The following is a 13,699-nucleotide window of genomic DNA, read 5'->3' on the forward strand; positions in this document are numbered from 1 at the left end:
ACTAGTACCATAAACCTTGTACATTTCCAATTTTAATTTTTTATAATTCCAAATTTGCATGGATAAATATATTTTATAAATGCTCGAATTTACTTAATTAAAAAAAAAATAATAGAAAAAGAAACTAAAAAACTATAGCATCTTGATATATTTGTGTTTTTTGCCTATCCCATTTTACGAATTCCATTAATTCATTAATTAACAGATTGATATTAAAACTCTGAATTGCACGATTCATATTCTCTTCCCTATTACGAGAAAAATATTTTACCGTTTATTAATTCGTTCCTATGTTACAGGACATCATACAGGAACGCCTAATGGTTTTACAATTGAGTCTTTCGAACTTAAAAGGAACTTACTTACCACGAGATAACATAGACACTATGCTCTCTGCACTCACGGTAAGATTACATGCCATAAACGATATTTAAATATTTTCTTATATTTTATCAAAATTATTTTAACACGATTTATTTAAAAATTCAATGAATTGAATTATCAAAATAATTTCCAGAATTTAATAACGGAGCTTCAAAGTTATGATCAAGAGACGCATCACTTGGAAGAGGAATTGCATAAAATACCAGCCGATTTAGAGGCTCAAAAGCTTCTGTCCAATCTAGAAGAAATTCAGACTAAAATTACAACCCTGTTGACACAAGCGGAACAAGGGCGCGCCACCCTTGAGGGTGCACGTGGACAACAAGAGCAACGCGGCCACGACATTCACGCGTACAAAAAATTCTTGGATGAAACAGATAGTTGGTTAAAAGATATCGTGGCTAGTATGAAACAGGAACCACCGATCGCTACGAACAAGGTACGTTTGCAATATAATATATATATATATAGTAATATATAAATGAAATTATATTTATGTATATATAGAGAGAAATTAAAATCTTTATTTCTAAAAAAAGATATAAATTCTAATGAATCTTTGGTTAAAAGAGATCTAGATCTTCTCTTCATTTTCAAAATTTTAAATAAAAATTTAAAATCGGTCATGATTTTTCTTTTGCATGACCGATTTTTGCAACACGAATCTGTTGGCGTAATCCACCGTTTTAGAATGGCGGCTTGCACGATTTATTTTTAAACGAAACCACGAATTGTGTGAAATCACGTATGTAAACGTGTCTGTCTGTGTGTGTCCCTGCGTGGACACAGGCTTTACAGGATGAGTTGAGCAGTCACGCGCAGCGGGTGTCGGAGCTTGAATCTTTGCCAGAGATCAGCACATTGGCAAAAGTCCTGAAGAATGCGTTGTTGGAGGTGATGTCGCGTCTGCAGCAAAGGCAGCAGGTATCCAACGTTTTCCAATGCTCGGGAGCTTTCGCAAACTCTGCTGGTCTTCGCGCAACAGTCTCGTGAAGCACACGCGATGATTAATACAGAAAATATAGAGAGATACACGGAATATTAAAAAGAGAAAAAACGAAATGAAACTAAAGTCGAAAAGAAATGCTTATTACATGTGTAATATTTCGTTTATATTTGTCTAGAGACAGATATAGCGTCACCGATTTTGAATTTCAAATATTTCGCGCCCCAGTTTCATAAAATATATACGACATGGAAAATCGGGAAATATCGAATACACCAAAGAAACAGAATTATAGTACAGAAATATTTATATTAATAGAAACAAATGTAACGTCACGAAACTAAAAATCGGAAAATACAAAAGAAAACTAAAGTTAAGAGAAGATATTTTACCAAATATGTTTGTTGTATACATAATATTTATTTATATCTATAGAAATAAATGTAGCATCATCGTTTATTCTTGAATTTAAAGATAGATAAACTTTGATAAAATTTCTAGTCAATTGCTAATCGGATTCTAAAGATGGGAGGAATGAAATATAGAAGATTATTCAATTTTTTGCCAATGTAAAAGATTTTGAAGAATAACAAGGATATGTGTACAATATGTATATGGAGGAATGATATACATATATTGCCTTATACTATAATATCTTGTACCATAATTAATAATGGGAATAGGGTGATAAATATAATCAAGCATGTAACATTCTCTTTTTTCTTTCGCTGCTTCAACGTAGTAATTTATTTGTTTGTTGTATCACATATCATTTTGCACGATAATTTATTTAATGGGTAAACTATGGCAGGTTAAGGTTTTAGAACACATATATACAATTTCTTCTTCATCTATTTTTTTTATCATGTCATTGCGTATTTTTCATTTGAGCTTCTCATCACACGCAATAAATATGATGGATTAAAAATCATATCGATATTCTCATTTCTAAAAATATAATTATTTATTAAAAAATAAATTTATATAATTTGAATTTTTTTAAAACTATAAAATATGAACTATAAGAATTACAAAAACTACATAGATACATTAGTCATTTTACTATGATTTTTAATCCATTATGCATATATATATATACATATATAGTCATTTTACATTCATCGCACAGTCTCTTTACTCTTCTCACAATTTCATGGTGTATTTATTTATATTTACTTATAACTAGCATATTTATGTTCCTTCTAGCTTAAGGTAATGGATGTAATTGTATAGTTGCAGCATTTGTTTATGGAATGTTAATACAATTATTCTGTAATTTTTTCATGCTGTAATTAAAGTATTCTCATTAATTCCCATTTCCCCCATTTTATTTTATTTATTCCCCCAATATCACCAAAAAGAAATCTACGTATTGTATGTATATGTAACCATATAATATGTGTATGTGTTAAATAATAACGAAACGATTTTCTTCTTGGAACATTGCCATTACAAGATATTCAAAATTCATTTTTTTTTTAGAAATTCTTAAAGTAAAATTCTTTTTTTATTTTTTATTTTTTATTATTTATTTATATTTTTACGCTTGTCTTTTTAGAATTAATTCTTTTATCGTAAATTTTATGATTATCACGATAAATAAATCACTGATTTTTTATTCTTTTTAATATTTATATGTAAGCATAGCACTCTTAAGACGACTAAAATAAGCGCGTATTAAAATAAAGTCAAACGTAACATTTCAAGTTAAAAATACGACAGTGTAACGCCGAGTGTTCTTGTATGCGGATATTCTCGTTCTCGTTTCCTGATGATCATGTTTTCTGAATAAAATCTTCCGTCTCCGTTTCTATGGACACAATGCAGGTGTAGCTATATCGATATGAAATAGTCAATGACCATGAAATCATATAACAACCGATACGAATTTTCACGTAACAAACCAGTGATTAACGTGATGCTGTTATTAACAAATGCGCATTAAATTTTGCTATCAATAAAATGGAAGGATCCACTGTTACCTACGCCACTGCTTTCAGTTCTGTTATATAATCAGCATTTTGGAGACACTAAAATATACTAAACTTTCTTTATCTAAATATAAAATAAAGAATAACTAAAAGTATGCGAATAGCAAAATTTAATTGTTTTCATCATTCAAGCTTTAATCATGCATCATTTTTAAATTATATATTTAAATCTTAATTGCTATAATAAATCTTTGATAAGATTTTAAAAACTTTTGGATAGAATTTTTAACTTTCAAGAAATTAAAAAAATGAATATTTAAGTCGTAAATATAAAATTCAATTAAAAATTATTGAGAAAATTTATAATAATAATTTTAAGTCCGGGATAAATATATAAAATATATTTTATATTTTAATGCAAGTACTACTTATAAATTAAACAAATATTATTATTACAAGAGCCCAAAATTTCACACTAGCATTTATGAATTAAAAATAATTTTATTAATAGCACAAAATTTGAAAGAAAAATTTTCCTACAGACAAAGAACCAGCAATCAGGAATATTATTCAGATAGAATTCTTGAACGAGAATCGTTTCTTCAATTTTCCAGGAGGTTCGCGACGAAGAAGCGCGAGCCGATGAAACGTCAGACCGAGACGATGCTACCCTCGATCAAGCACCCTCGATTCATTCTTCCCTCGAAAGTAGTATGCCATCTTTAGCTGACGTTTCCTTGCAGACAGGACAGAGTTTGTTAGCCAACGAGATCGTCGAGAAACCGCAACAACTCACCAAACAAACGTCCACCAATCAAATTCCAATCGCGACAGAATGTCACTCGTTGACTACCCAAACCGTGGACACAGTACACCCTGCCATGGAGAGCATCCAAACCCAGGAAACGATAAAGATTCTAAAAACCACGGAAGGTGATCACGACGTTATCGAGATAGCCACGAAGAACGTGCCAACTTCCGCTCAGGAAATCGTTCAAGATCGTCCCGAGCAAATAACCGAAGACATCGTTGTTGACATGAAATATCAAGATCCCACGAACACTGACAACACCACCAGTGAATTAAACATCGTCCACGCTGCCCCACAATCGTTCGAGACCGTTTTGGTCGAACCTGACGACGTGATTACCGAAGTGGTGGTAGATGAAGATGGTTCTAAGAGGATAATAGTAAGGAAATTGAGGCGAACCACGATGACTAATAGACAAACAACTCAACAACATCTGTCTTCGACATCCACCGCCATTGGTGACGCTCCATCCGTGGTGCAGGCTTTCTCAGAGGCTACCATGAAAGATCAGCAGGTCACTATAACTACCACGAAGCCGGATGGTACAATAGAAACTGTTACGAAACAGATCCATGGAGGAAGAGTGGCCACCGGTACACCTTTCAAAGACGTGAACGTGGATGAATACGAGTCATCTCCGCAATACATGCACACGGTGACTCAAGGCCACATTCGAGACATCAGTCCTCAACCATTCGAAGAGGGAATTTTAATGGAAGGTGGAGAATATCGGGCAAAGACGTCTAGCGTGCACGCTGTGGTGCAACAAGTAACTAGAAGAGTGGTTAGAAAGACTAAAAGAATTATCAGAAAGGTTACTATCATCGATGGTAAGGAAACTGCCACTGAGGAGATAATAGAGGAGCCCGAGGAAGTGGAGATCGATGAAAAGAATATTCCACACATAAGTATCAATGTGATTAAACAAGAGGAACAGAGAAATCTTAATAAAGATGAAGAGAAGATTGAAGAGAAGGCTCCAGATCGCGTCGTGGTTGAGGATGTTACTGAGAAAGAAGATAAAGAGGACAGAGATTCGAAAATGGAAAAAGTCGTTACCGATGATATACCTATGCAAGGACCATTCTTTGGTGCATTTGCTAAAGATATGCACCCAAGCACGACCTACTTAGTAACAGAGAGAGAGGAGCCATTGCCTGACAAGAAAGACACTCTTACAAAAGAAAAGAAGGAGAAAAAAATTGATATAAATGTTCGATCAGAGAAGGCTCTGGAAAATCCACTGGAATTTTCAGACATTCAAGAATCCTTACAAGGTCTTGAAGAATCTTTATTACAGAGTGAAAAAAGCGACAAATCATTAAAAGCAATCGAAAAGAAAATTGAACCAACTGATAAATACGAGCACGAGCACTTTTTGGTCGAGGTAAATGGCAAAAAGTTCCTTCAATCGACCAGCCAGGCGTTTATCGATGCTGAAGTGTCGGCTACTTTGCAGAGCCCGAGTCAAGAGATCAAGATACGAGAGTCACAAATACAGGAAGAGTTAACCAAATCTTCGATCGAATCTATCGTGTCAGAGGACTCGACGAGCGTGACTAAAGGGACTTGTAAGTTTATCGATGCACCAGTAAGCAGAGAAACACCCCGTATCGAGGTAGAAGATCGCACGGTAGATGTAGAAAAGCACCATGACATTAGAGGCACCGTAGATGTACCTGTCCTAGAAGAAAAGTCTTCGATAGAAAAGTGGATGAAAGAGAAATCAGAATCGTTGACAAAATTAGCTTCGACGGAGGTACAAAAGAGAGTTCACGTTTCAGAAGAACGACCAATTCAGTTCGAAGAGATATTTCCTTCGACTTCAACACCAGCCGAGAGGAAAAGGCACGTGGAACTGGAGGCATTACCGATTGACGTGAAGCAGCAGATAGTGAAGAATTCTTTCGTTCCAGAGATCGATTATTCGATCGATGATTACATGGACGAGGCACTGAAACCGGAATACAAACCCATCTTTCATAAAGTAGAAATATCTCTGGCTGTAAAGAGGGAAGGTGAAGAGATGCAACCTATTGTGTCTGTGAAAAGTCAATCTGAACCGGAAGCGGCTCCTTATCGCTTAGTGAAGGAAGATGTCGACATCAGACTTCCGGCAGACAAAGAGAGCATCTCGGTGATTCACGACAAAATCGTTCAAACATCTCCACCAATGATTGAAGCTAAAGTTATCGGTTTAGATAAGTCTGTCGGTGGTTCAGAGAAAGAAATTGTCACATCGGACAAGTCTGTCGTCACGTCTGAGAAAGAGGAGACTGACAAATCGATCGTCACTTCGGAAAAAGAAATCGTCACGTCTGAAAAAGAGGAGACTGACAAATCGATCATCACCTCGGAAAAAGAAGAAATCTCTGATCATGTCGTCACGTCGGAGAAAGAGGACGAATGTCTGACAGAGCCTACGGTAGAACCAGAAGCAGAGGCAATTATACAATTGGACAAGAAGATCGAAAAACGGATTGAATCACCTATGCTGTCCACGGAAACGAAATCGAGCGTTTCTCTAGCGTCCAACATTGGAGACTCGATGGAAATCGATGTGCCGTTGTCCGATTCGTCGAGGCACGCGAGCGAAGCACCACAACCTGACATCGCGAAAATGTTTGAATCTAGGGAAGTAGAGTTGTATTTGAAAGAGGAAACATCGGAAGGGGAAGATGGCTACGAGGCGGATAGAACGATCGTGACGACTACACCGGATGACGAAACTGTGACGAAAACGAAGAGGAGGAAGAAGAAGAAGCAGAGGGTACGAAGTTGTAAGGACGAAGAGCAAACCGAATTCCCTAAGACAACCACCGATGATGGAGAATTCACGGACGATGAGACGCTGGCAGAGAGCGAGGATGCAAAAGCTACGAAGAAGAAAAAGAAGAAAAAGAAACGGGAAGAGATTGACTTCGGTAAAGAAAAAATCGTTCCAACCATGATCGTGGCAGATACTCAAACTCTTCCTCGAGAATTCAGTGTCTCCATTGCTACGTCCCCGAAACAGGAAGAGGTTTCAGAAATTTATATTCAAACGTCGCCCCATTTATTGGAAGATGTTAAACTGAAAATCGAAGAGATTCACGAAGAGGTGCAAACTTCTCCTCCAATTTCGCTAGAAGAATCGGAAAAACCTGAAACACCCAAAGTGAAGGAAGTTCACGCGGAAATGCAAACTTCTCCATTGCCTGCTTCGGATTTCGGCATGCAAACTGTACCGGAAGAGAAAGAATCAGAACCTGAGAAACCGATTATACAACACTCGGAAATGCAAACATCGCCATTACCAGCTTTAGATTTTAGTGGTCAGACTGTGGAGGAAGAGGCGCCCAAAATAGAAGAAATAAGTACTCAGACCATGGAATCACCTGTCAAAAAAATGGAAGAATATGCTGTTCAAACGAGTCCAGTCGAAGATATCAAGCCAGAAGTTGTTCCGATCGAAACCGAGGAAATTCAAGTTCAAACTGTGGCTACAGAAGTAGCTTCCATCGAAGCACAAACATCGCCCACCGCGCCATCCATGGAAATTGAAACGCAGACCGTGGAAAAAGTCGTGGTTGCCGTTGAACAACAAACCACTCCACCTCCAATAGAAGAAAAGATTCTAACTGGAATAGCTGTTCAAACGGTAACTCCTGAAGTACCCAAGACCACAGAAACGGAAGCACAAACTAGCAAACCGACCACTCCGGAAATAACTACGTTGGACTTCAATGTGCAGGCAGATCTAATAGAACAGCCCGTTGTCGACGTAGTGGAAACTCAAACGACACCAGAGGAGAGTCCACGACAAGCGGAAACTCACGAAACTGAGTCACAAACGATTCAACCGGAGCCAACTCAAGAAATCATGATTCAAACTTGTCCAGTTACTTTTGCTCCGGAGAAAGTGGAGGTTTGCGAGTTATCTTCTCAGACTAGCATGGAAGAGGTGAAGGAATCGATAGATGAACAATCTCAGACCATGACCCCGGAGAAGATAGAAACGTTGGATAGTTCGGTACAAATAAAGACAAGCGAATTAATAGAACAGATAGAAGAAAGTGTGCAGATCATTCCTGAAACACGGGAGGAAAGTGAGCAAACGAGTATCGAAGAGAAGAAACCGTTGTTGGTGACGTCTTCTCAACAAACAAACGGAGCACTGCAAGTTGCCGAATCGGAAAAAGAATTTGTAGTGGAGGATGAGGAAGGTAACTTGGTGGAGGCCATGATAGATGAGGTTGACGCGTCAACGGAGATAAAGGCACCTCTGATACTTACAGAAATTCCAGTAGCACCTGATGTACAAGTACAAGAAACTAAGGAGTACATGGATACGAAAATTGAGAAAGTAACAGAACCGGTGTCTGTTATTGAGGAGCCTTTAAATAAAATAGAAGAGCCAAGGGATGAGAGCTCACAGGGTATCTCTGATATAACGGAGCCTAAGTCGGAAAGCGAAGAGACGATGGTGCCTTCGTTGGAGGAGACGGAAACAGCGGACGCTGAATTTGAGATTCGTTTGCAGGCAACCATAGAATTGTGCCCCGACGAGACTACAGACACTACTAGTAAATTAACCGATACTTCGCGAGACACGACTATTACCGAAGATCTAAGTATCACAGGAAAAGTAGAGGACAGTAGCGTGGTGAAAAGACAGAAACGTAAGAGGAGACACAAAACTATTGAAATTTCGGCGACGAGTGAAAAGGATCTGGAATCCATATTCGGACAGCCTGTAGAATCGAAAGATGTTTCTCTGAAATTGTCTTATTCCGACGTTGCTAAGAAAAATGTGAGTAAGGAGAAGTCGCCTCCTAGAGAAGATGTTGAAAAAGATGTTGAAAAGGACGAGTCTATACGGAAGGAATCTCCAGAATTTATAGAAGAAAGTGTGAAAGAAGCTGAAGAAAAAATAGAGACAGCTGCCATACCGCTGTCGATAGCAACGGAGCCAATAGTCGTTAAAGAGATTCAGGATGTATGGACTTTGGGTAAAGAAAAGATAGTCTCGCCTATGGAATCAGAAGTACAACAGATGCCAGGAATAAGTACTCACACGCCTTCCCCTGAACCAATGGACACGACGGAGGAACCATTTTCTCCTGTGGAATCAATTCCTCAAGAGGACGATCGACCCAGGATTAAAACTTATGCGGATATTATCAGCGAATCTTCTAAGAAACCAGAAAAAGATCAACCTTCAACGTGGGAATTATCTCAGCACGTTGTCCCGCAAAAAGGAGCGAGTTCAAAAGCTTTCTTGATAGCTGAGAGTGCAGAATACGAGCCCCAACATCAGATCACGCAAAGCAGTCAAACGACCAAAGCGATCTCTGATCGAATGCAAAGTTTTCTAAATGCCAAACAATCTAGTCATCTTGGAAATATCCTTCATATCGCTCATCTGGACAAAGTGGCGAATGAAAAATTGGCCGAAGAGCGCGCTGCTGACATAAGGAAAGAACTGTCTCACTTGAGGAACGCTGCTCAAGAGAAAGATGCGATCACCGTGGAGGAAACTCTCGTTGTCATCGTGGACACGATTTCCACTTGGTTGGAGACGATCGAGTACAGAATCTTCTTGAGCAAAGAGTGTCCTACGGGTCCTTCTCACGATGATCAGACCTATGTCGAACTGAGAGACGAAGTGGAGAACGTGGAGGAGAATATTCAAGAGCTGAATAACGTTTGGAAATTAGTGGAGATGAATTATCCGAGAGAAGATCGTAATAATTTGCAGGAATGTCTCGATGCTCTCATGCATCAAGTTAAAATGATCGAGGACGCGACCGACGATGGGGAGAAATATCTTACGAACGAGCTTGCTAGATGGGATGAATTCGTAAACGGAGTGTACAACATGTACAGGTAAGATTCTTCTATCTATATTTTATAACGAAATAAAAAAGAGTTTATACTTCTTATTTTTCTTTTTTCTTTTTCTCCGATAGATTAATCGAGGAACAACGAAAACATCTAAACAACGTAATCGAGCTCGAGACATCCACGAAATGGAAGCTCGAAGAGCTCGATAAATTAGAGAATATGAATCAATGTCACATGTGGAAAACCGCATCGTTGCTCACCGTATCTCACGAATTGTTGCGAGATTATCCTGGAAAGCACATCCCGGAAGAGACTTACGCGGCTCACGAGATGACTAAGATAATCGAGCATGGGATATGCATCGAACGTGAACGACTTCTTCAGCTACTCGCCTTGGCCGAAGAATACGAGCAAACTTTGCGAGAATTCGCACAGATCACCGAGATCGCGGAGAACTTGTTAGAGAGTCCTATCTCGGTGATGAGTTTGGAACATTTGCAGGAGGAGATGCAGAAGCACAGAAAATTCTTCGTGAATTTGAATCATTGTCGAGGAATCCTGGAATCGTTGGAAGGCAATCTTGATCCGGAGACGAGAACCAAATACTCGGATCTTCACGAAGAGCTGCACAGTAGGGCTATATCGTTGTTGGATCAGGCCGCGTCTAGAGCTCAGCAAATGGCTCTTGCAGCATCCAGATGGATTCTTTTAGAACAGGGAGTGAAGGAGGAGAGAGGATGGCTACAAGTTGCTCATCAACGAGTACCTGATCTTCAAACAGTGACGTCGTCGGATTACGATCAATATATCTCGTTGTATCAGGTTAATTATTTCATTTTTTGCAACAAAACAGAAAATAAATAGTAGAGCCCGTATTTTATTTTTGACGCGAAATAATTTCATTTATTGTTTACAATAATAAAATATTTGATATATTAATTTTGGCAGAAGAGACATCAACAAATTCTTTCTTTTCTTCCAGTCTCTGGCAACGGACGTTGCAACGCATCACGCAAGACTTATTCAGCTTTTGAACGTAGCGCGAAGTCTCGAAGAATTAGTGAATATCGAGGATCCCGAGGATCGTTACGGAGAAGCTTTAGACGTGATCGTAAAACTTCAAGATAACGTGGAATCGTCGTTAAGGAAATTGCTGTCGTTCAAAGAGAGTTGGGCTAATCAAGAAATGTTGATGAATCGATTGGAGAATTGGATGACATCGGTGGAGAAGGAATTGAATAATTTGCGTGATCCTTCAGGGGGTCACATACGTCAATTCTGGGTGAGTGATAAAAAAAATCCTTAATTAATTTATAAGATTCAAGATATCTTTATTTAACATCAAACATTTTGTTTTCTTACTAGGAACTGAAAGCGCAATACGAGGTCCACAACAACATTCGAGAGGAGGCCAACAACAGTTTCGAGCAAGCCCTGAGAATAATTCCCTTATCGGATGAAATGTTGCAAAGACAGTTCCATTGCGAGCTCCAAGATCGCTGGAACGACGTGACTCAACAGATCAACACCATCCAAGAACAAGTGACTCGAAACATCTCTTCCGAAGAGATATCGTCCAACGAGAAATTAAAATTACTCGAGAGAGAATTGAACGAGTTACGAGTGACGATCGATGGATTCCACGGTGTTTTGAAGACGGAGGAGGAGCTGGATCTCTATATCGAACGCTTGACAGTCTTGTTTGACAGGATCTGTTTGATCCAAGACGAATTAGGTCGCCTGGGTTTACTTCCTGTGGCGGAGAGCGAGAAGGTCGGTGTGTTGCTGTCCTCGGCTCGCCGAATAGAGAGTCAAATAAGCGAGGAATTGGATGCAGCGCAGTTGCTTAGGGAAAGGCTTCAGGCAATTCAGCGTGGCCTCAGCCGTATTAGAAAAATCCATCAACGGCAATCATCTATATTGGATCAATGCGAGGGAAGCGAACGACAGGGAAGTGACGTGGTCGCAGCTGCCGTGGATCGATGTCAAACGGTAGCTGACGAGCTTGCGGTCTTGTGGCAGGATATTATGGGTCTCAGACAATTATTGCACACCCTGCCCACCGTGATGAGAGTCTCGGTTTCTCCGGTCAGCGTGGAACGAGACATTTCGAATCTTCAAGATGCTCATACCGATCTGGAGTCCAGATGCTCGAGATTGTTGGCGTTATTGAAGAACAGGCTTGCCCTGTGGAGAAGATTCGAGAAACAGCTGGAAATGGTGCAGCAATCGGTTCAAGAGGCTGATTACATGATGGAGTTGTTAACCGTGCAAGGATCTGTCGATTACGACAGGCTGCTGAAAGCTACCGAAAGGCTAGAGGTAAGTTTTAATTTTTATATCGATTGTGGAAACGCGATGGTATAACGGTTCTCGATGGATTCTTACGTCACGCGAACTAATTCCGGTTAATTAAGGAAGAATTCTCTAATCGAGTGGATTCACGATGCCGATGAAACGATTCGAAGTCCAAGATTTACAATATACGCCTCGTTCCACTCGTATATTCGAACATTCCTTGAAAGTCTCTCGGAATGCGTTAAAACTTGCACAAGTTTGAATAATTAACCTAATGGTATCGACCGGCCTGCTTTCTCGCGCCCTCGACACTTTCAATCGTTGCGAGGAACTAGTGCTTTTATATTCTATTCTAGACGATAAATCAAGTAAATATTCCAAAATTTACGTATCGCATATCTATCGATATCCTCGTCATATAAGAATAATTTTTTTATATTCAAAACATATAGAAAATTTAAAAAAAAAAAGAAAAAATAAAGTTTATAAAACGTAAATCACCCTTCTGCACGAATACAGCAATGCAGATTTAAATATAGTATAAATATCGAATTTAAAAATATATTGAGATTAAAAAAAGGATTCACCGTATAACATCATAAGCAATCGATCGATCGGTATTCTCACGGAAGACGCATTTTTCTCCGCGATTACTTCCATCGAGTACGAAGGAAAGAGCGCGGTTTTGTTTTGCGCATGTGCGTCGCCACTCGGCGTTATCGGGGGGTCGTCGTATCAATCAGTAGCACGAGTGCCGGCGTTGCGTACACATCTCTCGCGCGCGATTTCAACGATCTTGTTCTTTCGTTCAGTGATCGACGATATTTCACAGTGTCACGCGCGTGTCCGTTTTTATAACGCTAAATCACTTCCTCTTCCCTTGGATTGACAAATCTGGAAATATCGAGCCGTATTTACCGTAGAATTTCGTTGACATTCGTGAAATGAAGAAGAATGAAGAACTGCGGTGACTCGATCCGTGTGAAAAATCGACGAAACGATCGAGACAGACGATTGCTGCAGACGGTCGAGCATGTTTGCGCTCGACACATCGAATCGGCTGATCGGAAGTAAGGATTGAATATTCATTAAATGCAGAATATTTGAATTATCAAATAGGGAACGTGTTGGATTCAAAACGTTGGAACTGTTACATTAAAATATGTAATAAGAATTTTGAATGTTATTTTAAAGACGTTTATTTTATCTTTATTGCTCTTTTTTTTTCTTTTGTTTAATTTAATTCCGATAAGAGATATACGTAACGATGGAATGATAAAAATAAAATAATGTAAAACTTGGTAGAATTTTGTTTCTTCGTCGTATTCTGCGCATCATAATTCGTTGTACATACAAACAGAAACACGGTCGAGGAAAGTAGTGTATACAAATACACTAAAATAAATAACTCGTTTCAAAAGAAACATGGTAAACAGCTGTGCTCGAAATAATAATTTCTAGTTTCAGCAGAAGAAACAAAATATCGTAGATAAATTGTGAACT

General features: G+C 38.8%; 1 protein-coding gene across 13 annotated transcripts in view; it reads left to right on the plus strand.

Moving 5' to 3' along the window:
* The window catches only part of LOC102679644 (nesprin-1), a 119,993-nt gene that overhangs the window by 88,068 nt on the left and 18,226 nt on the right, over positions 1 to 13,699 (plus strand). For 11 of the 13 annotated variants that reach the window (XR_004151079.1, XM_031512463.1, XM_031512491.1 and 8 more), the window contains 7 exons: positions 300 to 404; positions 518 to 823; positions 1,174 to 1,308; positions 3,876 to 9,940; positions 10,024 to 10,720; positions 10,881 to 11,180; positions 11,264 to 12,220. Coding sequence is in view for 12 of the 13 variants with exons in the window: in XM_031512463.1 (XP_031368323.1) it covers positions 300 to 404; positions 518 to 823; positions 1,174 to 1,308; positions 3,876 to 9,940; positions 10,024 to 10,720; positions 10,881 to 11,180; positions 11,264 to 12,220 (8,565 nt within the window). In the remaining variant the exon portion in view is untranslated. The remainder of the gene's footprint in view (positions 1 to 299; positions 405 to 517; positions 824 to 1,173; positions 1,309 to 3,875; positions 9,941 to 10,023; positions 10,721 to 10,880; positions 11,181 to 11,263; positions 12,221 to 13,699) is intronic. The other 2 variants (XM_031512484.1, XM_031512483.1) reach the window with 2 other exon arrangements.

Source organism: Apis dorsata, unplaced genomic scaffold (assembly GCF_000469605.1).
Source record: "Apis dorsata unplaced genomic scaffold, Apis dorsata 1.3 scaffold_35, whole genome shotgun sequence".
Classification (NCBI taxonomy): Eukaryota; Metazoa; Arthropoda; class Insecta; order Hymenoptera; family Apidae; genus Apis; species Apis dorsata.